General features: G+C 47.6%; 1 protein-coding gene across 1 annotated transcript; it reads left to right on the forward strand.

Annotated features, from left to right (window-relative positions):
* The first annotated feature begins 20,086 nt into the window (after nt 1-20,086).
* On the forward strand, nt 20,087-21,166 carry LOC309563193 (C3a anaphylatoxin chemotactic receptor-like). The gene has a single exon (XM_082267556.1). The coding sequence runs from the start codon at nt 20,092-20,094 to the stop codon at nt 21,142-21,144; it is 1,053 nt and encodes a 350-aa protein (XP_082123682.1). The 5' UTR covers nt 20,087-20,091; the 3' UTR covers nt 21,145-21,166.
* Nucleotides 21,167-23,133: the final 1,967 nt, after the last annotated feature.

Below are 23,133 nucleotides of genomic sequence, written 5' to 3' on the forward strand. Positions count from 1 at the left end.
ATGCATGTTGACATGAGTCTTTTATATTAGCTTTTCCACTTTGTTTTGTGTGCATTTCTGGATTTGTTATATACGGTATCTCACAAAAGTAAGTACACCCCTCAAATTTTTGTAAATATTTTATTCTACCTTTTCATGTGACAACACTGAAGAAATGACACTTTGCTACAACGTAAAGTAGTGAGTGTACAGCTTGTATAACAGTGTAAATTTGCTGTCCCCTCAAAATAACTCAACACACAGCCATTATTGTCTAAACCTCTGGCAACAAAAGTGAGTACACCTGTCAGAGAATTCCTGTGAGACGTCTGGCGCATGGATATGCGCATGCGCAGGGTATTTCCACAAAAATGACTAACAGGCGTATGCATGCGCGTGAGAATTTGCGAACGCCAATGCGCATGCGCACACACTCAATTACTCTTGGCGCCAGACGGGCTATTTAAAGGGTGCTCATTCCCATTTCCTTTGCTGACTGATCTCCAGCTGTACCCTGTGTCCTGATGTTTCCTGTATGCTTTCCCCGTTGCTGACCTGGCGTGTTCTGGACCTGACCTTGGATTCAGCTTCTGCCTTTCTGTTAACCTTGACCCGGCTCCGTTCCTGACTTTGGCCCTGCACATGACTTGGTACCTCGCTGCCCGCCTGTTGATGACCCCGGCTATTCCTGAGACTGACTCTGTTCCTGCCTCTGATCCTGGCTCTCAGAGCTACTCGAGTGCTTGCCTGGCTGTCTGCTGCACCAGCCTCATACACTGCTGTAAGTTCCAGCCTCCGGAATCCTGACAAGCTGCCTATCCAGAACCATCATATCTACAGAGAATAGCGCACACATGCAAAAGAAATGACTAACAAATATATAAAGGCAATCAATGAATAAAAATGGGGATTTAGTCCCACCATATGGCCATATCATGCTCAAGCCCACCACTACGTCAAAGTACCCCATTGTCAGTGGGTCCTACTGACAAAATGGGTACTTTGATGTAGTGGTGGGCTTGAGCACGATATGGCCATATGGTGGGACTAAATCCCCATTTTTATTCATTGATTGCCTTTATATATTTGTTAGTCATTTCTTTTGCATGTGTGCGCTATTCTCTGTAGATATGTATGTTACTTGGTTTTTATAGCTGCACCAGCTTTAGAATTGCATGTTCAGAACCATCAGCATAAGAAGAGTGCCCCTTTAGTCTGGACCAGTCCCCCGAACATAACTACTGTTCCTGTTTCTCTGGTTTCACAGCCTCCTCTGAGTTGCATTTAGTGATGGACGAACATCGGCCGGGGCGGTTCGCGAACATCAGCCGCAAATTTTCTCAAAAGTCCGCGAACCGCAAGTTCGCGGCGGGCCCCATTGACTTTAATGGGAGGCGAACTTTAAAAACCTTTAGGTCATATTTGCAGCCACAAAAGACGTACTAGCTGTACACAAATAGTCCCAGCACATGGACAATGTCATAACAGAAGTATTGCAATTGGAAAAGTTGCCCTAATTTTTTTTTTTTTTTTTTTACAGCAAAAATTTATTTTTTTTTTTTCTTAAATCAGCCAGAACTGACAGCAGCCGGTAAATACATGTCTAATACATATAGGGTCCATTCACACATCTGTAAAATGGGTCCGCATCCATTCCACAATTTGGCGGAACCTTTACAGACCCATTGTTTTTCATTTCCAGTCTGAAAAATGAGGCATTCACAGGATAAAGAAGTAAGTGTCGGCCTGTATAGGCCCCAAAAAATTAGCCCACATGGATTTAACTGACAGCTAAGAACGTAATATTTGATGGCTGGAGGTACATTAGGCATTCACAGGATACAGAAGTAAGTGTCGCCCATTCCAGGCCCCAAAAATTAGTCCACATGGGTTTACCTGACCGCTAAGAACGTTGTATTCTGTGGTTGAAGGTACATTAGGCATTCACAGGATACAGAAATAAGTGTCGGCCAGTATAGGCTCCAAAAATGAGCCCACATGGGTTTAACTGACAGCAAAGAACGTAGTATTTGGTGGCTGAAGGTACATTAGGCATTCACAGAAAAAATAATTGTCGGCCCTTAAAGGCCCCAAAAATTTGCCATTCAATGGACATGAAATGCCTTTTATGCCGCTGTATGTAGCGAAGCCAAGGACCAGGAATTGCTGTGGGTGGATGGCGGTCTGTCGGATATTTGCGGCCTGGCATGAGGAATTTCAATGAAACATGGTCTACTGGTCACATGTGTTGAATTCCTCAGAGATCCATGCCTCATTAATTTTTATAAATCTGAGGTAGTCTACACTGTCATGAGCTCGGCAAGCGCGCTTATCGGTCACGATCCCCCCTGCTGTGCTGAACGTCCTTTCGGACAGGACACTGGACGGGGGGCAAGCCAACATTTCCATTGCAAATTGTGCAAGCTCTGGCCAGAGGTCAAGCCTGCCCACCCAGTAGTCCAGGGGTTCATCACTCCTCAGAGCGTCCACATCGGCCGTTAACCCGATGTTGTCGTACACCTGTCTGTCTAAGCGTTCCTTGTTGCTGGATCCGGAGTACAGCTGTCGATGGTTCGGCTGAAAGAAGGATCTCATATCTGAAGTGACTGTAACGTTCATGCGTTTTTGTTAATGGATGGATTTTCAGCTGCAGAATTATCACACTCAGTAGCCTTGTAGAGATACTGTTGAATAAACCTATCCAACTCTCAGGACTTCATCACGGTGTACAGCCTGTTATGCAATATACATATACTCAATCAGATGTTTAGTGGAGGGATAGAACATATGAGAATGTATAGATGAGAGACAGGTTTGTATGGTGATTACTAGGAGTAGTATTTAGGAGAGTTGCAGGTGATGGTAAAGCAGATAGGTTCTGATGTCTAGTATAGTGCAGATGGTAAGAGGACACAGATGGAGTATACTTAGACAGAGTAACCTAGTGCAAGGATAGTTGAAGGTAGTCCCAAGAGCTAACAGTCTATGCAGATGGTATGGAATAGATAGATAGATAGTCCAGGTAATTGCAGTAGATGACAGTAGGAGATTGGTTAGTAAGGAATCCCCTGTGGGGTACTTATCACTTAGATAGGTTAGTAGTAATAATGTCCATAGAGAGAGAGGTGATCCCGTAGCGAGATACGGATCAGCGGCGAGGTTCCGGCGTCAGTTCAGCAAAGGCAATGTCAGCAGCTCCGACTTCACAGGAGAAGGTGCGGTGAACATGTGGTTTGAACGAGCCATGAGTGAGAGAAAGCCGGCGATTGAAATAGCCGCTCATAGCGGCGCTCGGCAATGATGTCATCCGGTCTTAAAGGTATATGCGTCTCTTGTGTAACAAGATGGGACGCAATTAGCAAAGGAGAAATATGGAACAAGGGTACCAGAGGTACCAGAACATTACAGTGACCAAGACATCTTCAAACCGCCCTCTTCTTGCAGGCGCTGTTGGATTGCTACCCGCAACTGTCTCTGTGTGACTGGAAATTCCTCTGCCAGCGCACGCAAACGCAGAATGCAGCATTTCCCGCAGCAAGGCCTGGAAGCGCTACATTCTGACCGCCCTCTGTGATTGTGGTAACATTTCCACCATTTTTTGTTTGTACCGGGGGTCTAAGTATGTTGCCACCCAGTACTGGTCCTTGGCCTTTATGTATTTTATACGGGGGTCCCCCTTAAAACACTGGAGCATGAAGGCCCCCATTCGCACTAAACTGGAAGCAGTGTAGTGGTCTGCTTCCAGCTCATCATCCAGGATAATGTCGTCCTCGTTCTCCTCCCCCCATCCACGGATAACACCAGTTATCCCAGAAAGGTTTAAAGCATGCTCTTCTTGCTCCTCCTCACCCCCCCCCCCCCCCAGCACCATCCTCCTCTGACTCCTCTTCAGACTCCTGCTGTTGATTTGTCTCAGATGGAGTAGCACCCACTGGGAATTCATCCAACATTGCAACTTCCTCATCTTCCTGCTCCTGCTCCTCGACGGCTTGATCAATGACACGACGCAATGCACGCTCCAGAAAGAAGGCGTAAGGTATGATGTCACTTATGGTGCCCTGGCTGTGACTGACCAGTTTGGTGATCTCATCGAATGGCCGCAGAAGTCTGCATGCCTCCCCGCATGAGCAGCCACTGGCGAGGTGAAAAAAACCCAAGCTCCCCAGAACGTGTCCTGCCGCAGAGTTCGTACAGGTAGTCGTTAACTGCACGTTTCTGCTGGAGCAGCCTATCAAGCATATGCAACGTTGAGTTCCCTCGCGTCGGGCAGTCACAAATAAGACGCCTGACGGGCAGGTTGTATCACCGCTGAATGTCAGCAAGGCGAGCCATGGCTGTGTAAGATCTTCGGAAATGGCCCGAGATTTTCCTGGCCTGCCGCAAGACGTCCTGGACCCCAGGGTATTTGGCAATGAATCGCTGCACCACCAAGTTCAGGACGTGTGCCATGCATGGCACATGTGTTATTTTGCCCTGTTTCAGCACGCTCAGCAGATTGGCACCGTTGTCGCACACCACTTTACCAACTGTCAAATTCAGCAGTGTAAGCCACTGATCTGCCTGTGAACGCAAAGCTGAAAGGAGTGCAGGACCAGTGTGGCTCTTGGCTTCCAGGCACAACAGACGCAGCACAGCATGGCGACGTCTCACCTGGCATGTGGAATAGGTTCTGGGGATCTTGGGCAGCGCAGTGGAAGAGATGGTAGCAGCGGAAAAGGAGGAGTCAGCCGAGGAGGAGAGGGAGGATGGAGGAGGAGGAGGAGGAGAAGAAGAGGCAGGCCTGCTTGCAATCTGTGGCGGTACAACTAAATCTACAGGGGTGCCACGGGTTACATGCTTGACGGCCGTCAGAAGGTTCACCCAGTAGGCAGTAAAAGTGCTATACCTTCCCTGCCCGTGTTTGCTAGACCATGTGTCTGTGGTCAGATGCATCTTGGCACCAACACTGTGTGCCAGAGATATTTTCACTTGCCGCTAAACATGGCCATACAGCTCTGGAATGCCCTTCTGCAAGAAATATTTCCTGCCTGGGACCTTCCATTCTGGTGTTCCAATGGCCACAAATTTACGAAAGGCCTCCGAGCCCACCAGTTGATATGGCAGTAGTTGGCGGGCTATCAGTTCCGACAAGCCAGCAGTCAAACGTTGGGCAAGAGGGTTATCCGGCGTCATCATTTTTTTCCGCTCCAACATTTGGACCACAGAAGCCTGCCTTTTTCCAGAACAACGTGACAACGGCATCATGGAAGGTGGAGTGGAGGGCAAATGTGAGGAGAGAGGAGAAGGAGAAGGGGCTGGACGGTGAGAGCCTGGAGTGTGGCTTTGTGGGTTCTGATGGTGTTGCTCCCACTGGGCTCGGTGATGGAAGTTTAGGTGCCTTCTTAAGGCGGTTGTCCCTAGGTGAGTGTTGGGCTTACCGAGACTTATGCGTTGATTGCGAAGGCTGCAGATGGCAACACTGGCTTCGCATCGCAAACGTCTTGTGATGGATCGGAAAATAATTCCAGTGACTCAAGCGGAGGGTATGTGGTGGTGTCTTTGGGGGTGCACACAGCAGAGAGTGAAGAGGGTGCAGATAGAGAGGATGAGGAGGGTGCAGAAGAGGAAGGCTGAGTGAGCCACTCAACCAAGTCCGGTGCGTCCTTTGACGTATTTGCACATGGCTTTTGAAACTTCAGTTTGGCTCCGGCCTACTGCTCCTGCCCTACCCCTACCACCCCTGCGTAAGTGTCTGCCTCTTCCTCTGCCTGTCATGTTTTTTAATTACCCTGTGACAAAAGTCTCTAGAAAATAGCAGTATATCTGGAAAAAGGTAGGTAACACCCCACTTCAATCTGTGGTATTGGGGGGCCACAGGTTTATCACACTAGTTCTACAAATAATTGGCCAGTAACTGTTGTCACTGTGTGTAGCACAGTTAACACAGCAAAAGAGACCAAATTTTTGCAGGACTAAAATACAATCTTAGAAAAGTATACTGTTAAATAACACCTCACTTCAATCTGTGGTATTGGGGGGGGGGGGCACAGGTTTATCACACCAGTTCTACAAATAATTGGCCAGTAACTGTTGTCCCTGTGTGTAGCACAGTTAACACAGCAGGAGAGGCCAAATTTTTGCAGGACTAAAATACTCTCTTAGAAAAGTATACTGTTAAATAACACCCCACTTCAATATGTGGTATTGGGGGGCCACTGGTTTATCACACCAATTGTTCAAAAAATTGGCCAGGGAGTTTGGCACTGTGTGTATCAGACTTAACTCAGCAAAAGAGTCAATATTGTTGCAGGACAAGAAATACACTTATGAAAGTATACTCAGATAACACCCCACTTCAATATGTGGTATTAGGGGGGGGGGGGACTGGTTTATCATATCACACCAGTTGTTCAAAAAATTGGCCAGGGAGTTTGGCACTGTGTGTATCAGACTTAACTCAGAAAAAGAGGCAATATTATTGCAGGACACAAATACACTTGTAAAAGTATACTCAGATAACACCCCGCTTCAATCTGTGGTATTGGGGGGCCACAGGTTTATTACACCAGTTCTACAAATAATTGGCCAGTAACCGTCGTCACTGTGTGTAGCACAGTTAACACAGCGAGAGGCCAAATTTTTGCAGGACTAAAATACACTCTTAGAAACGTATACTGTTAAATAACACCCCACTTCAATATGTGGTATTGCGGGGCCACTGGTAGGGATGATCGAACTTTTGAAAAGTTTGGTTCGGCCAGAACACCCGAACTGCCCGAAAGTTCGGGTCCGAATTCCAGAACCCCATTGAAATCAATGGGACCCGAACTTCGGTAATCAAAAAACACAATTTTGAAGCCCTAAAACCCAAAAAATGCCCCTAAAATATAACCTATATGTGTGTATGTGTATATATATATATATATATATGTGTGTGTGTGTGTGTATATATAACCCTATACAGAAGTTCAGATGTCATGCCTGCCTCCAAAGACGCCCAAAAAATGCCCAATAAACGCCTGAAACAAAAACGCCCAGGTGTGTTGTTTCAGGCGTTTTTTGGGCATTTTTTGGGCGTCTTTGGAGGCAGGCATGACATCTGAACTTCTGTATAGGGGTATATATACACACACACACACATATATATATATATATACACACATATAGGTGTGAAAGGAGGGTAACACCATCCCTGCAAATAATTTCAGTAGCGCAGGGATAAGGTTCCACTCCTTTTACACCTATATGTGTGTATGTGTATATATACATATATGTGTGTGTGTATATATACCCCTACACAGAAGTTCAGATGTCATGCCTGCCTCCAAAGACGTCCACAAAAAAAGCCCAATAAACGCCTGAAACAAAAACGTCCAGGTGTGAAAGGAGCGGAGCCCTATCCCTGCTCTACTAATAATTCTAAGAAAAATGATCTTTTTCTTTGTGCGGTCACCCTGACATGGATTAGTTCGGTCACCCTGGCATAGCAGTCAGAGTCAGTTCACCCTAAACTACACTACGGTCACCCTGAAACTTAACATTTTCCCTACAGAAACTAGATTATTGAATCTAACTATAGTGGTATATAGTACCCTAACTACACTAGATATCCCTTTCCTCACACTAATAATTGCTAAATGACACTTTTGCAGCAGGAGTAACAGAACTGCTTCCACTCTCTTCCACAGCCCCTGTATTACAGTGCTAGAGATTTGACGGGCTATGTTATATACTGGGGGGCGTATTCACTACTGATTGGCCTCTGGACCCCCTAGTCACTCCAATCACATTCCTAGCATCCTCCTGCCCCCTCAATTGGCTTTTACTCACGTTTCTGGTCCAATCACGGGCTTTTAAAGCCCAGTTCCTGTCCCATTGCCTTTTTGGCGGTTCTGGTTGCCGAATTCCGAACTTTTACCGCAAAAAGTTCGGAATTCGGCAGAATTTCGAACAGTCAATGTTCGGGTAGAAGCGATGGTCGACCCGAACCGTTCGATCATCCCTAGCCACTGGTCTATCACTCCAGTTGTTCAAAAAAATGGCCAGGGAGTGTGCCAATGTGTGTATCAGACCTAACTCAGCAAAAGAGGCAATATTGTTGCAGGACACAAATACACTTGAAAAAGTATACTCAGATCACACCCCACTTCAATATGTGGTATTGGGGGCCACTGGTCTATCACACCAGTTGTTCAAAAAATTTACCTGGGAGTTTAGCACTGTGTGTACCAGACTTAATTCAGCAAAAGAGGCAATATTGTTGCAGGACACAAATACACTTGAAAAAGTATACTCAGATAACACCCCGCTTCAATATGTGGTATTGGGGGGGCTACAGGTTTATTACACCAGTTCTACAAATAATTGGCCAGTACACTCTTAGAAAAGTATACTGTTAAATAACACCCCACTTCAATATGTGGTATTGGGGGGCCACCTGTCACGATGCTGCACAGTGCACAATAATACTACTAATCCACCATAATATGCTTTCTACAAAGTATATTATACTGTGGATTACCCCCCTTCCCCCCCCCCCCCCTCTATATAGTGCACTGCACAACAATACCAAAAAAACTGCAGCCCTTTAAATTACTTTTGTGGACATTAACAGAGCGATTTGTGTCAGTGCTGCCGATCTCTAACTGTCCCTAAAGCACCGACTGGATACCTGCCCCTAACCTGAAAAGATACTGTAGTAGACCTATACTGAAATACCAGCCCTGAAAAGGACTTTTGTGGATCTTCACAGAGCTATTTGTGTCTGGTAATCTCTCCCTGACGAGCACAGCAGACCTTTCCCTACGCTGGCAAAAAGCAGAATGTGAAATGGCCGACAGCTCAGGCCTATTTATAGGGTAGGGGGACTGTCCATGTGCTGAAATGTTTCAATTGGCTGTCCTGTTCTACCTGATGGATGTGTTATGGGTCAAAGTTCTTCACAATGTAAAAGAATATGGCAGCCGCGAACAACGCCATGTGTTTGCATGATCGGCGGACAGCGAACGAGCAAAGTTCGCCGCGAACCGACCACCGGGCGAACCGCAAGGCCATCTCTAGTTGCATTCCCTGCTGCTGGTTCTGCAATCAACACCCACAGGCACTCGTGTCCCTCCTGTCCCTTGGCACCCTCTGTCTCATGCTCAGTGGGGCCTGAGCAGGAGATATATGAGAGGCTGACCTCGTCAATTCAGTCTCCTCTCAGGTACGTGATAACACCCCTAAGTGAAAATGTCCAAATTGGGTCCAATTAGCCATTTTTCCTCCCCGGTGTCTTGTGACTCGTTAGTGTTACAAGGTCTCAGGTGTGAATGGGGAGCAGGTGTGTTAAATTTGGTGTTATCGCTCTCACTCCCTCATACTGGTCACTGGAAGTTCAACATGGCACCTCATGGCAAAGAACTCTCTGAGGATCTGAAAAAAAGAATTGTTGCTCTACATAAAGATGGCCTAGGCTATAAGAAGATTGCCAAGACCCTGAAACTGAGCTACAGCACGGTGGCCAAGACCATACAGCGGTTTAACAGGACAGGTTCCACTCAGAACAGGCCTCACCATGGTCGACCAAAGAAGTTGAGTGCACATGCTCAGCATCATACCCAGAGGTTGCCTTTGGGAAATTGCTGCAGAGGTTGAAGGGGTGGGGGGTCAGTCTGTCAGTGCTGATGGGGGCCACCCCTGCTCATAGGATAGTCAGTGGACGGGTGTCAGCAGAGCAAGAGAGAGGATACTAGGGAGAGTGTCCTAAAGATAACTAATTGGTCACCAAGTCATCTTAAAGATAAGAGACCCCGTTCCTTTTCATCCAGAGCGGCAGGATGAATCAGCAGCCTGGCTGGTCCATACCCATTGTAAAGCAGAGAAGATCGGAGTCCTCAGCCACTGTGAATAGTTAAAGTTGGAGTATCCCACTATTTCCTTTTCCTATCCCCATTCTACAATAAACAACAAAAACAACCAAATACCACTGGACTGATTATTGGAGTGTGAGCCAAGGAGAATTAAGAACGTGTCTTTACTCATAGTCGTGTGCTGGTAACCGGGGGGACCCATGGAGTGAATATCAAGCAGTTCTCACGGGGGGGGGGGGGGCAGTGTTACAATAACGACCCCAAACACATCTCCAAGACAACCACTGCCTTGCTAAAAAAGCTGAGGGTAAAGGTGATGGACTGGCCAAGCATGTCTCCAGACCTGAACCCTATTAAGCATCTGTGGGGCATCCTCAAACAGAAGGTGGAGAAACGCAAGGTCTCTAACATCCACCAGTTCCTTGATGTCATCATGGAGGAGTGGAAGAAGACCCCAGTGGCAACCTGTGAAGCTCTGGTGAACTCCATGCCCAAGAGGGTTGGGTTAAGGCAGTGCTGTAAAATAATGGTGGCCACACAAAATATTGACACTTTGTGTCCAATTTGGACATTGTCACTTATGGGTGTACTCACTTTTGTTGCCCGCAGTGGCGGCTGGTGCTCAAATTTTTTTTTTTTTGGGGGGGGGGGGGGGGGCGCAAAAAGAAAAATGTAATAGGTATTGCTTGACGGCAAAAAATGCGCTAAAAAATTGCGTGAATTTGAGGTCATGGTACAGGCATGGCACAGGTGATGGTACAGGAGATGGTATAGGCATGGCACAGGTCATGGTAAGGGCATGGCACAGGTCATGGTACAGGCATGGCACAGATGATGGTATAGGCATGGCACAGGTGATGGTATAGGCATGGCACAGGTGATGGTACAGGCATGGCACAGGTCATGGTACAGGAGATGGTATAGGCATGGCACAGGTCTTGGCACAGGTGGTGGTACAGGCAAGGCACAGATGATGGTATAGGCATGGCCCAGGTCATGGTACAGGCATGGCACAGGTCATGGTACAGGCATGTCACAGGCATGGTAAGGGCATGGCACAGGTGATGGTACAGGCATGTCACAGGTGATGGTATAGGCATGTCACAGGTCATGGTAAGGGCATGTCACAGGTCATGGCACAGGTCATGACACAAGCATGGCACAGGTCATGGTACAGGCATGTCACAGGTCATGGTAAGGGCATGGCACAGGTCATGGAAAGGGCATGGCACAGGTCATGGCACAGGCATGTCACAGGTCATGTCACAGGACATGGCACAGGCATGTCACAGGTCATGGCACAGGTCATGAAACAGGCATGTCACAGGTCATGTCACAGGTCATGTCACAGGTCATGGCACAGGTCATGGTACAGGCATGTCACAGGTCATGGCACCGGTATGTCACAGGCATGTCACAGGTCATGTCACAGGCATGTCACAGGCATGTCACAGGTCATGTCACAGGTCATGTCACAAGACATGGTACAGGCATGTCACAGGTCATGTCACAGAAATGTCACAGGTCATGCCACAGACATGTCACAGGTCATGGCACAGTCATGTCACAGGTCATGTCACAGGTCATGGTACAGACATGTCACAGGTCATGTCACAGGTCATGTCACAGGCATGTCACAGGTCATGTCACAGCTCATGGTACAGGCATGCCACAGGTCATGTCACAGGCATGTCACAGGTCATGGCACAGGCATGTCACAGGTCATGGCACAGGCATGTCACAGGTCATGGTACAGGCATGTCACAGGTCATGTCACAGGACATGGTACAGGCATGTCACAGGTCATGTCACAGGCCTGTCACAGGCATGTCACAGGTCATGTTACAGGTCATGTCACAGGCATGTCACATGACATGGCACAGGCATGTCACAGGTCATGGCACAGGCATGTCACAGGTCATGTCACAGGTCATGTCACAGGCATGTCACAGGTCATGTCACAGGTCATGGTACAGGCATGTCACAGGTCATGTCACAGGTCATGTCACAGGTAATGTCACAGGTCATGGTCCAGGCATGTCACAGGTAATGCATAAGGCATGTCACAGGTCATTTCACAGGCATGTCACAGGTATGTCACAGGTCATGTCACAGGTCATGGCTTCGCTGCAGCGGCTTCAATCACTTACCTGCTCTCCTGGGTTGGCTCGCCGACTCGACCGTGACAGTCACTCTCTCTGCCTGCGAGATGTCCACGGCGGCTGCTCCTCTCCTCGAGTCCTCTTCGTGCTGACAGCGGCGGGAACCAGCGGGAAGGTGAGCGGCTTCTCCTCTCCTCAAGACTCCTCTTCGTTCTGCGGCGGCGGGAAGGTGACCGGGCGGTGACTGTGAGTGACTGATGCACGCACTGGCACCCCCCAACCACATCAGCAGGGATGTCCTGAATCATGATTGGTCCAGGCTGGACCAATCATAAGCCAGGACAGGACTAGTGGGGAGTGTCGGGGCGCATTTCTTGCGCCCCGGTGACACCCAGAACGGCCGCCAATCGGCGCCTCTGCCTGGGCCCATGTGGGATGCCAAACCCCCCCCCATAGCCGGCAATGAGTCCGTCGCCCCGTAGTGGACAAAATGGTAATTTTTTTTTTTTTTCTTTGAAGAGGATTTTTTTTTTTTTAATGATTGGGGGGGCCCCTGCACCCCCTATCGGCCGGCCGCCACTGGTTGCCAGCGGTTTAGACATTAATGGCTGTGTGTTGAGTTATTTTGAGGGGACAGCAAATTTACACTGTTAGGCTCCTTTCACACGGCCGCTCCGTGTGTCCGCAAATAATCCAATCCGTTTGCGGATGATTTGCGGACATAATGTAAGTGAATGGCACTGCGGGTGTCAGCGGAATACCACCCGCTGACACCCGATTTTCCTCCATTCAGTTCTGTTCCGTTTTTACAAATGGAACAGAATCCATTTTTTCTTCCGTGTAAAACACGGAAAGGAAGGAAAATCGGATGTCAGCGGTGTCATCCGCTGACATCCGCAATGCCATAGACTTACATTATGTCCGCATATCATCCGCAAACGGATGGGATGATATGCGGGCACACGGAGCGGATGACAGAAATGTCATCCGCTCCGTGGTAAAAAAAAAAAAAAGTCCCGCAGCGGACCTTTCACACGGAGCGGCCATGTGAAAGGAGCCTAATACAAGCTGTACACTCACTACTTTACATTGTAGCAAAGTGTCATTTCTTCAGTGTTGTCACATGAAAAGATAGAATAAAGTATTTACAAAAATTGTTAGGGGTGTACTTACTTTTGTGAGAAGCTGTATGTATATATATATATAGTTTTTTTATATTTGAAGATTTTTGATTAATGTACTTATTATTATTATTATTATTATTATATTAATAAATACATACGATTTATGAAATCTTCTTTGCTGGCTTTTAATGTGGACCTCCGGTCGGGGTCCTTGTGATCGGGGGATGGAGAGCTTCCCTATGTGTGAAAGATTTTGCTGTAGTTATTACAAGTAAAAGAGGAAGGAAGTTGGTAGAAGATTCCCTGCAGTGATATTGAGTCACTGACAGTCGTCCTCTGAATCTCCGATACGGTGCCTGTTCTGCAAATCTCCTCTACAGCCACCACCACCCCTGGGACCACCACCACCACCCGGCACCACCACCCCCGGCACCACCACCACCACCCCCGGCACCACCACCATCCCTGGGACCACCACCATCCCCGGCACCACCACCACCCCTGGGACCACCACCACCAACCCCAGGGACCACCACCACCCCCGGAACCACCACCAACCCCAGGGACAGAGAGGTAAGACTTGCTGCTTAATGGGCCAAGCCGACCACAAATGATATCTGGATTGATGGTTGAACGTCGGTTGGTAGAATCATCTTGTGGCTTCTAAATCTCTGCCTGATCTCAGTGGTAGGGAGTCTCCACAGAGCTAGCCAGCTGTACATTTCCACTAAGTGGAGTCTTCCTTCTCCTGCTGCAAAATAAAAATCTAATAGAGAGAGAGAATCCTTCTTTGTAATGGGCAGAAGAGGTGGACAGGGTTGGGAATGTGAGGTGCGCAGATCTTCTAGTACAAGATATACAGAAGATGACCTTAGGCTGCTGACATGTATGAAAAATAGACATGTGCAATCTTAGACGTGCGCACAGAGCACCCCCAAATCACCCCATTTGCATTAGCATTATCCTGGGGTGGCACCAGGTAGGTGGTTGGGGGTGCTAGTGGTCAGTGTAAATGCCCCCATTATATTAAAGAATAGGTTCAACCCTAGGAACACGTTACACCCGTATTTAGTGTGTAACGTACTTTGCTCCTAATCAACTGCCTCCCACCACCAGAGCCTCCTCCCTGTGACAGCAGGGGGGCACTCAGATGTGTTGGGGGTTTGGGGTGCACACCCTAATGCAATAGGCTGTGCACACCTATGAGTGTGATTTTTTTCGTAACAAATCGAAATTCGAACAGAATTTGCATGATTTGTAGATTCGGATGTATCCGAAACACAATATTAAAAGATTACAAGAAATCCGAAATAAATTATATGAAAAACAACAAATTGAATTGTTTCTTTCGGATGACAGGATGCGATAGTTTGTGTCATCTGTTAATGTTTGAAGCATCTGAAACAGTATAACGACATATCTGAATTGATTCGGATCCATTCGTTTTTATTCCAGTGAATATTCTAATAGGATTCTTTTTGTATTGGGGGTTGAATGTGAGAGACGATTTGTTTAACCACTTGAAGACCAGGCTTATTCTGACACATTTAAGATGTGTATTTTGCTAGAAAATTACTTAGAACCCCCAAACAATATATATTTATTTTTAGCAGAAACCCTGGTGAATAAAATGGCGATCGTTGCAATTTTTTATATCACACGGTATTTGCGCAGCAGTTTTTTATTTTTCGAGGAGACGCCGGGGGACTGAGGAGAAGCCGCCGCTGCAGGTAAGTCTCTCTGCATTAAAGGGGGCATGGCACGCTGGTCACTGCATTGATGGGGGCACGCTGGTCACTCTGCATTGAAAGGGGGCACCCTGGTCACTGCGTTGATGGGGGCACGTTGGTCTTTCTGCATTGAAAGGGGGCAAGCTGGTCACTCTCTCTGCATTAAAAGGGGGCATGCTGGTCTCTCTGCATTGAAAGGGGGCACGCTGGTCTCTCTGCATTGAAAGGGGGCATGCTGGTCTCTCTGCATTGAAAGGGGGCACGCTGTGGTCACTCTGCATTGAAAGGGGGCATGCTGGTCTCTCTGCGTTGAAAGGGGGCACGCTGGTCACTCTCTCTGCATTGAAAGGGGGCACGCTGGTCTCTCTGCATTGAAAGGGGGCACGCTGTGGTCACTCTGCATTGAAAGGGGGCAGGCTGGTCTCTCTGCATTGAAAGGGGGCAGGCTGGTCTCTCTGCATTGAAAGGGGGCACGCTGGTCTCTCTGCATTGAAAGGGGGCACACTGTGATCACTCTGCATTGAAAGGGGCACGCTGGTCACTCTGCATTTAAAGGGGGCACGCTGGTCACTCTGCATTGAAGGGGGCACGTTGTGGTAATCCTGCATTGAAAGGGGGCACGCTGGTCTCTCTGCATTGAAAGGGGGCACACTGATCACTCTGCATTGAAAGGGGGCACACTGGTCTGTCTGCATTGAAAGGGGGCACGCTGGTCCCTCTGCATTGAAAGGGGGCACGCTGGTCACTCTGCATTGAAAGGGGGTACGCTGGTCACTCTGCATTGAAAGGGGGCATGCTGGTCACTCTGCATTGAAAGGGGGCATGCTGGTCTCTCTGCATTGAAAGGGGGCACGCTGGTCACTCTGCATTGAAAGGGAGCATGCTGGCCACTCTGCATTGAAAGGGGGCACGCTGGTCACTCTGCATTGAAAGGGGGCACGCTGGTCACTCTGCGTTGAAAGGGGGCACCCTGGTCACTGCGTTGATGGGGGCACGTTGGTCTTTCTGCATTGAAAGGGGGCAAGCTGGTCACTCTCTCTGCATTAAAAGGGGGCATGCTGGTCTCTCTGCATTGAAAGGGGGCACGCTGGTCTCTCTGCATTGAAAGGGGGCATGCTGGTCTCTCTGCATTGAAAGGGGGCACGCTGTGGTCACTCTGCATTGAAAGGGGGCATGGTGGTCTCTCTGCGTTGAAAGGGGGCACGCTGGTCACTCTCTCTGCATTGAAAGGGGGCACGCTGGTCTCTCTGCATTGAAAGGGGGCACGCTGTGGTCACTCTGCATTGAAAGGGGGCAGGCTGGTCTCTCTGCATTGAAAGGGGGCAGGCTGGTCTCTCTGCATTGAAAGGGGGCACGCTGGTCTCTCTGCATTGAAAGGGGGCACACTGTGATCACTCTGCATTGAAAGGGGCACGCTGGTCACTCTGCATTGAAAGGGGGCACGCTGGTCACTCTGCATTGAAGGGGGCACGTTGTGGTAATCCTGCATTGAAAGGGGGCACGCTGGTCTCTCTGCATTGAAAGGGGGCACACTGATCACTCTGCATTGAAAGGGGGCACACTGGTCTGTCTGCATTGAAAGGGGGCACGCTGGTCCCTCTGCATTGAAAGGGGGCACGCTGGTCACTCTGCATTGAAAGGGGGTACGCTGGTCACTCTGCATTGAAAGGGGGTACGCTGGTCACTCTGCATTGAAAGGGGGCATGCTGGTCACTCTGCATTGAAAGGGGGCATGCTGGTCTCTCTGCATTGAAAGGGGGCACGCTGGTCACTCTGCATTGAAAGGGAGCATGCTGGCCACTCTGCATTGAAAGGGGGCACGCTGGTCACTCTGCATTGAAAGGGGGCACGCTGGTCACTCTGCATTGAAAGGGGGCACGCTGGTCTCTGCATTGATGGGGGCACGCTGGTCTCTCTGCATTGAAAGGGGCACACTATACCTTGATTACTGAAGGCCCCTTTCACACCTTTGTGACCTCAAAGTCACAATTTTTTACAGCGTTTTTGCCGCAAAGCAATGCCTATTACATTTTTCTGTTTGCCCCCCTCCCCCCCCCCCAAAAAAAAATTTTGAGCACCAGGCTTATTCTGACGCTTTAAAAATGTGTATTTTGCTAGAAAATTACTTAGAACCCCCAAACATTATATATATATATATATGTATATATTTTTTTTTTAGCAGAGACCCTGGTGAATAAAATGGCGATTGTTGCAATTTTTTATGTCACATGGTATTTGCGCAGCAGTTGTTCAAATGCAATTTTTTGGTAAAAAATAGACTTTAATGGATTTTAATTCAAAAAAACAAAAAAAAAAAAAAATACATAACCCAATGTTGTGGTAGAATATAAGGCGGGGTTCACACCTGTGTGTTTTTTTCTGCTTTTTGCAGAAACGCACTACAGCCCACTGAACATGGTTTCCTATGGGACACGTTCACATCTATGCTTATTTCAGCCGCTGCGTTTTTGGAAAGGGTCAGGGACTTTTGTAAATGCAAAACAGTGCATTTTGGTTCAATAGACTTCAATGGAGAAGCTGCAGAAAAGAATGTAATGTGTTTTTCCTGCAATTTTCCCACAATTTTGCAGTGATTTATGTGTTGTTTTAATCTGCCCAACAACAACTTGGCCAAAAAAAAAAATGCAAAATGCACTAAACAACTAAAACACGTGTGCAAAAAAACACAAAACTTTTGATTTTATGTTTTTTGGTATTGTTTTTCTATGTAATTATTAAAAATGAAAAAAGAGAAATTAAAAAAAAAAAAAAAACACAGAAAAAATAGATGAAAAACAAACTGCATAGGTGTGACCCAGGCCTGAAAGATGATGTCACACCGAGTATATAGACGCCTAACGCTCCAATCACACCTCTGCGTGTTGCTTTTCAGTGTTTCTGTAGTGCTTTTTTTGCTGTGCTTTCCAGGTTTTTTTTTTTGTACAGTGATTTTGCCCCCCGATTTTATTTACTGCGATTTGCGTTTGGCGTTCCTTATGTTTCTTTTTTTTGGGAAAATTTGTTGTTAGGCAGATTTAACCACTTCTGGACTGGAAGATTCCCCCCCCCCCCCCCTTAATGACCAAGCCATTTTTTGCGATTCGGCACTGCGTTACTTTAACTGACAATTGCACAGTTGTGTGACGCTGTACCCAAATAAAATTGGTGTCCTTTTTTTTTTTCACAAATAGAAACATTTTTAGGTGGTATTTGATCACCTCTACAATTTTTTTTTTTTTTTGGGTTATAAACAAAAAAAGAGCGACAATTCTGAAAAAAAACAAAAAACAAAAAAAAAAAAAAATATTTTTTACTTTCTGCTATATAACATTCCCAATAATAATAAAAAAAATTATGGTGGTCCTTTTTGAAACCATGAATCGTGGTTCCTTCTCTGGTCACAGTTTCTTTGGTAGTGTCCGAACTGTTTGCACCGATGGCACTGTACCTGGCTTTCCTGTTGGAAGCGTGGTGTTGGGGGATTGCAGGTACCTGGGCTTCGGGTTGGTGTCACTGGTCCTGGAGCAGGCCTTACAGAGGGTTGCTCCATTTTTCTGGAGTCAATATACACATCAGCCAGACGAGCTGCTTCGGGTAAGGTGAGCGGTCGCCGATCCTGAATCCATATCTGTATCTCCGGCTGCAGGGTGGTTGAAAAAATGTTCCAATAGAAACAGCTGTAACACATCCTCTCCTGATATGGCTTGACAACCGGTAATCCAGAGGGAGGCTGTTCTGTAAAGACGGCAGGCCCACTCGGTGTAGGAATCCCCGCTGTGCTTTTTGGACTCCCGGAACCGTCTCCTATACGCCTCGGGGGTGGCTGAGTACCGGGCAAGCAAAGCCTCCTTGACTGCTGGGTAGAGGTGAATCTCCTCATCAGGTATAGCTCTAAAGGCTTCGGCAGCTCTACCTGTTAATTTCCCGGCCAGTATGGTGACCCATTCGTCCGTGGGTACTTTGTGTAAGGCACGTTGTCTTTCAAAGTCGGCTAAGTAGCCATCTATTTCCCCCTCCGATTCCTGGAAGCTCTTAAAGGCTGCGAAGGGTACCTTTTTCCGTTCTGTTGGGGCTGGAGTATTCTCCACAGTTGGGCTCACTGGTCTCTGGATCTCCGCCATGCGCAACTGGTATTGTCGTTTCTCCCGGTTCTCAGCGATATCGGCGTTCATCACCTGGGAAATGATGTCTGCAGGAGGATTGGGTCCATACAACGCCAACCGCATACCCACAGTCCGCATCAACTCATCCTCCAGGTTTGGGGCTACTGCTCCAGTCACACCGTCGTTTCAGTCCATTTCTTTCAGCTCGGCCAGTAGTTCCTTTTTGGTACGGTTATTTGCTGGTCGGCCACGGTTCTCCAACAAATCTTTCAAGGTTGACCGCTTCAACTTTCCGTAGCGATTCTCCATCTGCTCATTCCATTCTCGGAACCAGTTGTAGCATCTCCTCTAGGGGAAAAGAACCATCCCACCACTTGCCACCAGTGTAACGGAGCTCCAATACCCAGCCTAGGTATCTCCGCTGTATCATCCTTGGAGCTGAGGAAGTGCTACAATATCCATGGCAAAATCGCCCCCCCCAGTAACTGGACGACACACAGTTCTGGGAGTCAAACTAGAATAAGTTTATTTACTGAAAACACAAACACAAGGGAACTACAATCTAGGAAAACCCCTCCCTCTTCGAGCCATCCCACACACAAAGCTGAACATCCCATAATAACCTACTCTAGCCAGACAGGAACAATAGAACAATAGACTGCAGGTATTTAACAATAACAAACCCCCACCCATCTCCTGAGGGACACTGCTCCCTCACTCTTCCAACACAAACCACACTCTTAGTGTCCATTCTGCTACACCGATCCTAGCACAGGTGCCTTCCCCCCTCTACCATATCACCTTTTCTAGCACAGCCCCCTCCCCCCAAATCCTGTTTCCCCTCCCAACACAAATCCCCCCAAATCACCACTCCTAGCACACCTTTTCAAAATTCCCCTCCTAGAGCCATTCTTACCCCCTGCCGCCCCCCCCCCCAATTACCTTGTCGAGCCCCCACTTTACATGACACTACAGTGCCCAGGGCAGCTTCCCCTCCTGCCCCTGTAGAAATACTGTATAGGACAGATCCGTATTGAAAGTGGACATTGCAGCGGGGGGCAGTTTGTATTCATTTTTTAAACCTCCAGAGGGCCCTGTAGTAGGACTTTATGAGTGAGTGAAGACTATGACTAGGGGTCATTCAGTTTCTCAGTGACTCTGTCTGCTTTGCTCCACAGCAATCAACTTCAATCTTTCTTTTTAATCTTTTACAGGATTTCAGGATGATGAATGAGACCGAGGACTCAGCGTCTGACCCAGAGCAAATCAACCCTCCAGTGTTTACCATCATTGCCATGGTGGTCACCTTTCTTGTGGGAGTCCCCGGGAACTTGATGGTAATTTGGATCACCTCTTGGAATATGAAACGGACGGTGAACAGCATCTGGTTTTGGAACCTTGCTCTGGCCGATGTCACCTGCTGTCTTTTTCTTCCATTGTCCATTGCTCAGTTCTTCTACCATGAATGGCTGTACGGCCCGGCTCTCTGCAAAGTTGTACCTGTCATCGTCCACCTTACCATGTTTGCTAGTGTCTTCACCCTGGTGGCCATTAGTGTTGACCGATGCCTTCTGGTTGTCCAACCTGTGTGGGCTCAAAATAGGCGCAACCTACGAATGGCATGGGTCTTATGCTTGGTTATTTGGATGTTGTCCTTCTTGCTGTGTCTACCTGTTCTAATGCACCGAAAGACGTTCTCACATGAGAACAATACTTATTGTAATTATGATATTGATGAGGACTCACAGATGAATGTTGAACATGTGGATAACACCACAGACCTGGACAATGATTTATCCCATTCAAACCATTCTTTCACTTTTGATCCATATCACGATTTGAATGTTAAAATTACCTACACACGCATGATTTTTGGTTTTCTGATCCCTCTCTTAATTGTTTCCACCAGCTACAGCCTACTGGCTTCTAAGATTAAAAATACCCGACTTTTCAAGGTCAGCAGGAAAACCACCAAAGTGGCTCTAGGCATCGTGGTTGCGTTTTTTGTCACATGGGCCCCCTACCACATAATAGGCGTGTTCACGCTATACATCGATTATCAGTATTTGGAAAGACTGGATGGTCTATCAGTGGCCTTGGCCTACTTGAACAGCTGTATCAACCCGATACTCTACGTCTTCATGGGGAAGGATATGAAGAGCAGGGTGCAACAGTCCGTTCGCAGGCTCATGCAAAATGCCCTCAGTGAAGAGCTTTCTAGAAGTACTGAGCGCACCAGGAGCAAACTCACAACGGAAGACAGCCAGGCTCTCTGAGCTCAATTACCAATGGAAATTTTACCACTTTAGCTGATTTCTTATTTGTAGCGCTCACCCCTGTAGGTGCCGCTGGTTTGCCTCAGGTTATTTTCCCAAAATGCTGCAACAGCACACATCCGCATCCACTCTTCTGGCTCAATGGACAGTCTAGGGCAGTGATGGTGAACCTTGGCACCCCAGATGTTTTGGAACTACATTTCCCATGATGCTCATGCACTCTGCCGTGTAGGTGAGCATCATGGGAAATGTAGTTCCAAAACATCTGGGGTGCCAAGGTTCGCCATCACTGGTCTAGGGGTTGCCTTTTTTTAAATGTATTTCTGAATAGCTTGGGTAGGGCGTAGGGAGCTGTGGGATACTCCGCAAACACAGAACAGCAATCAGAGGACTCTCTCCACTTCATCGCTACTGCTTAGGACAATCCTTCTAGCAATATTCCCCGGATAATGGACAGCACTGGGGCACCATCAGAAATGTCCCAGGCCAGGCAAGCACTAGTTTGGATGCACAAGGGATAGCAGGTGCAACAGTCCTTGGGTCCAGGGCTGGGACAAGGGTTGGGCAGGAGGGGCAGTTGGCCTGAGCACTGTGGTATCATGTAAGTTGGGGGGAGGGGATTTACTTGTGTTGGAAGGGAGCATTTGGGGGGCAGCAAGGGGTAAGTATTGTTCTAGGTGGGGAAATTTGGGGGGTTGCTAAGAGTGATGATTTAGGGGCATTTGTGTTGGGAGGGGGAAGAAGATTTGGGAAGGAGAAGGGATTTGGGGGTAATTTGTGCTGGGAGGGGGGATTTGGGGGAATTTGTGCTGGGAGGGGGGATTTGGGGGTAATTTGTGCTGGGAGGGGGTATGTGGAGTGAGGGGGAGAAGATGTGTACTAGGAGGGGAAATTTTAGGGGTAGAGGACTTGTGCTGGGGGGGGGGGGTGTATTTCAGCAGATGGGCAGATTTTTATTTGGAAGAGGGGGAATTTATGCTTAGGAGGTAAGCATGCAGATCAGTGCTCAGTGTTTTTGTGGGGGGATTTTTGCTAACACAAATGCTCATACATCTTGGGTGGGGGGCGTAGTTTGGCTTGTTCGCCCCGGGCTCTAGATGACCTTGTTCCGGCACTGCTTAGGTCTGTACTCACAATGTCCCTGGATATTTGTATGCCTCCTTCAAATATCAGCCAAATATTTCTCCAACAAACCCTGCAGACTGAATCTTCAATGAAAAAGCTTTTCTTAGCTCTTGAGATTCTTAGCATAACAGTACCCCCCCCCCCCCAGCTTTTCCACAGCTGGGACCTCAATGAACATTGACCTTTGGCTGGGGGCTGCCTAGAAGGGCAGCAGTCTTCAGACTGGGAACTTCTACTCCTGGACAAGACAAAGTCTGCCTCAGGCTCACAACTATTTATACACTTTCCCAGCCACCTTCTAGGCACCCCCTCCCAGGGCTGGATGACATAAATATTTAAACAGCTGATTTGCCTCCTCCAAACTCACTATGTTCTGGAATCCTTTCAAAGGCAGGGGAAAGCAAACAAACCAGAGCCCAGAACAGCCTAAAGCAATCACACACTGCTCCACCAATTACAATGAAACCAACAAGAACTAATTTTACCCAGCTTTCCTAGCTACATATCTAGAAGGGTGCTATGCATCTGAAAACACCCCTTGCCGACCCTGTGCAGACTGATGTTTGTGCAGAAGCTGGAGGGAGTGCAGATTATTATATTATTAGCAGAGCTACATTGGATAAGCCATTATGAAATCGTAATCTGACCATCTTTGAAGTTTTGTGGCGTTGGATGAGGTTCAGTTATAACGGTCATATGGATTTCACCATGAAGACTTTCCATTTTCTTGGTCTTGCCAATATTTTTTTTTTCTGGAACTCTGCCTGACCTCCTCCTAACTACCTAAGAAACTTGCAGATAGGACACATTCCCATTCCAATAACCAGTGTAGACGCCACCATTATATTGGCACTTTTCCACTGC

This window comes from Pelophylax lessonae (genome assembly GCF_965119305.1).
Source record: "Pelophylax lessonae genome assembly, chromosome: 9".
Lineage (NCBI taxonomy): Eukaryota > Metazoa > Chordata > Amphibia > Anura > Ranidae > Pelophylax > Pelophylax lessonae.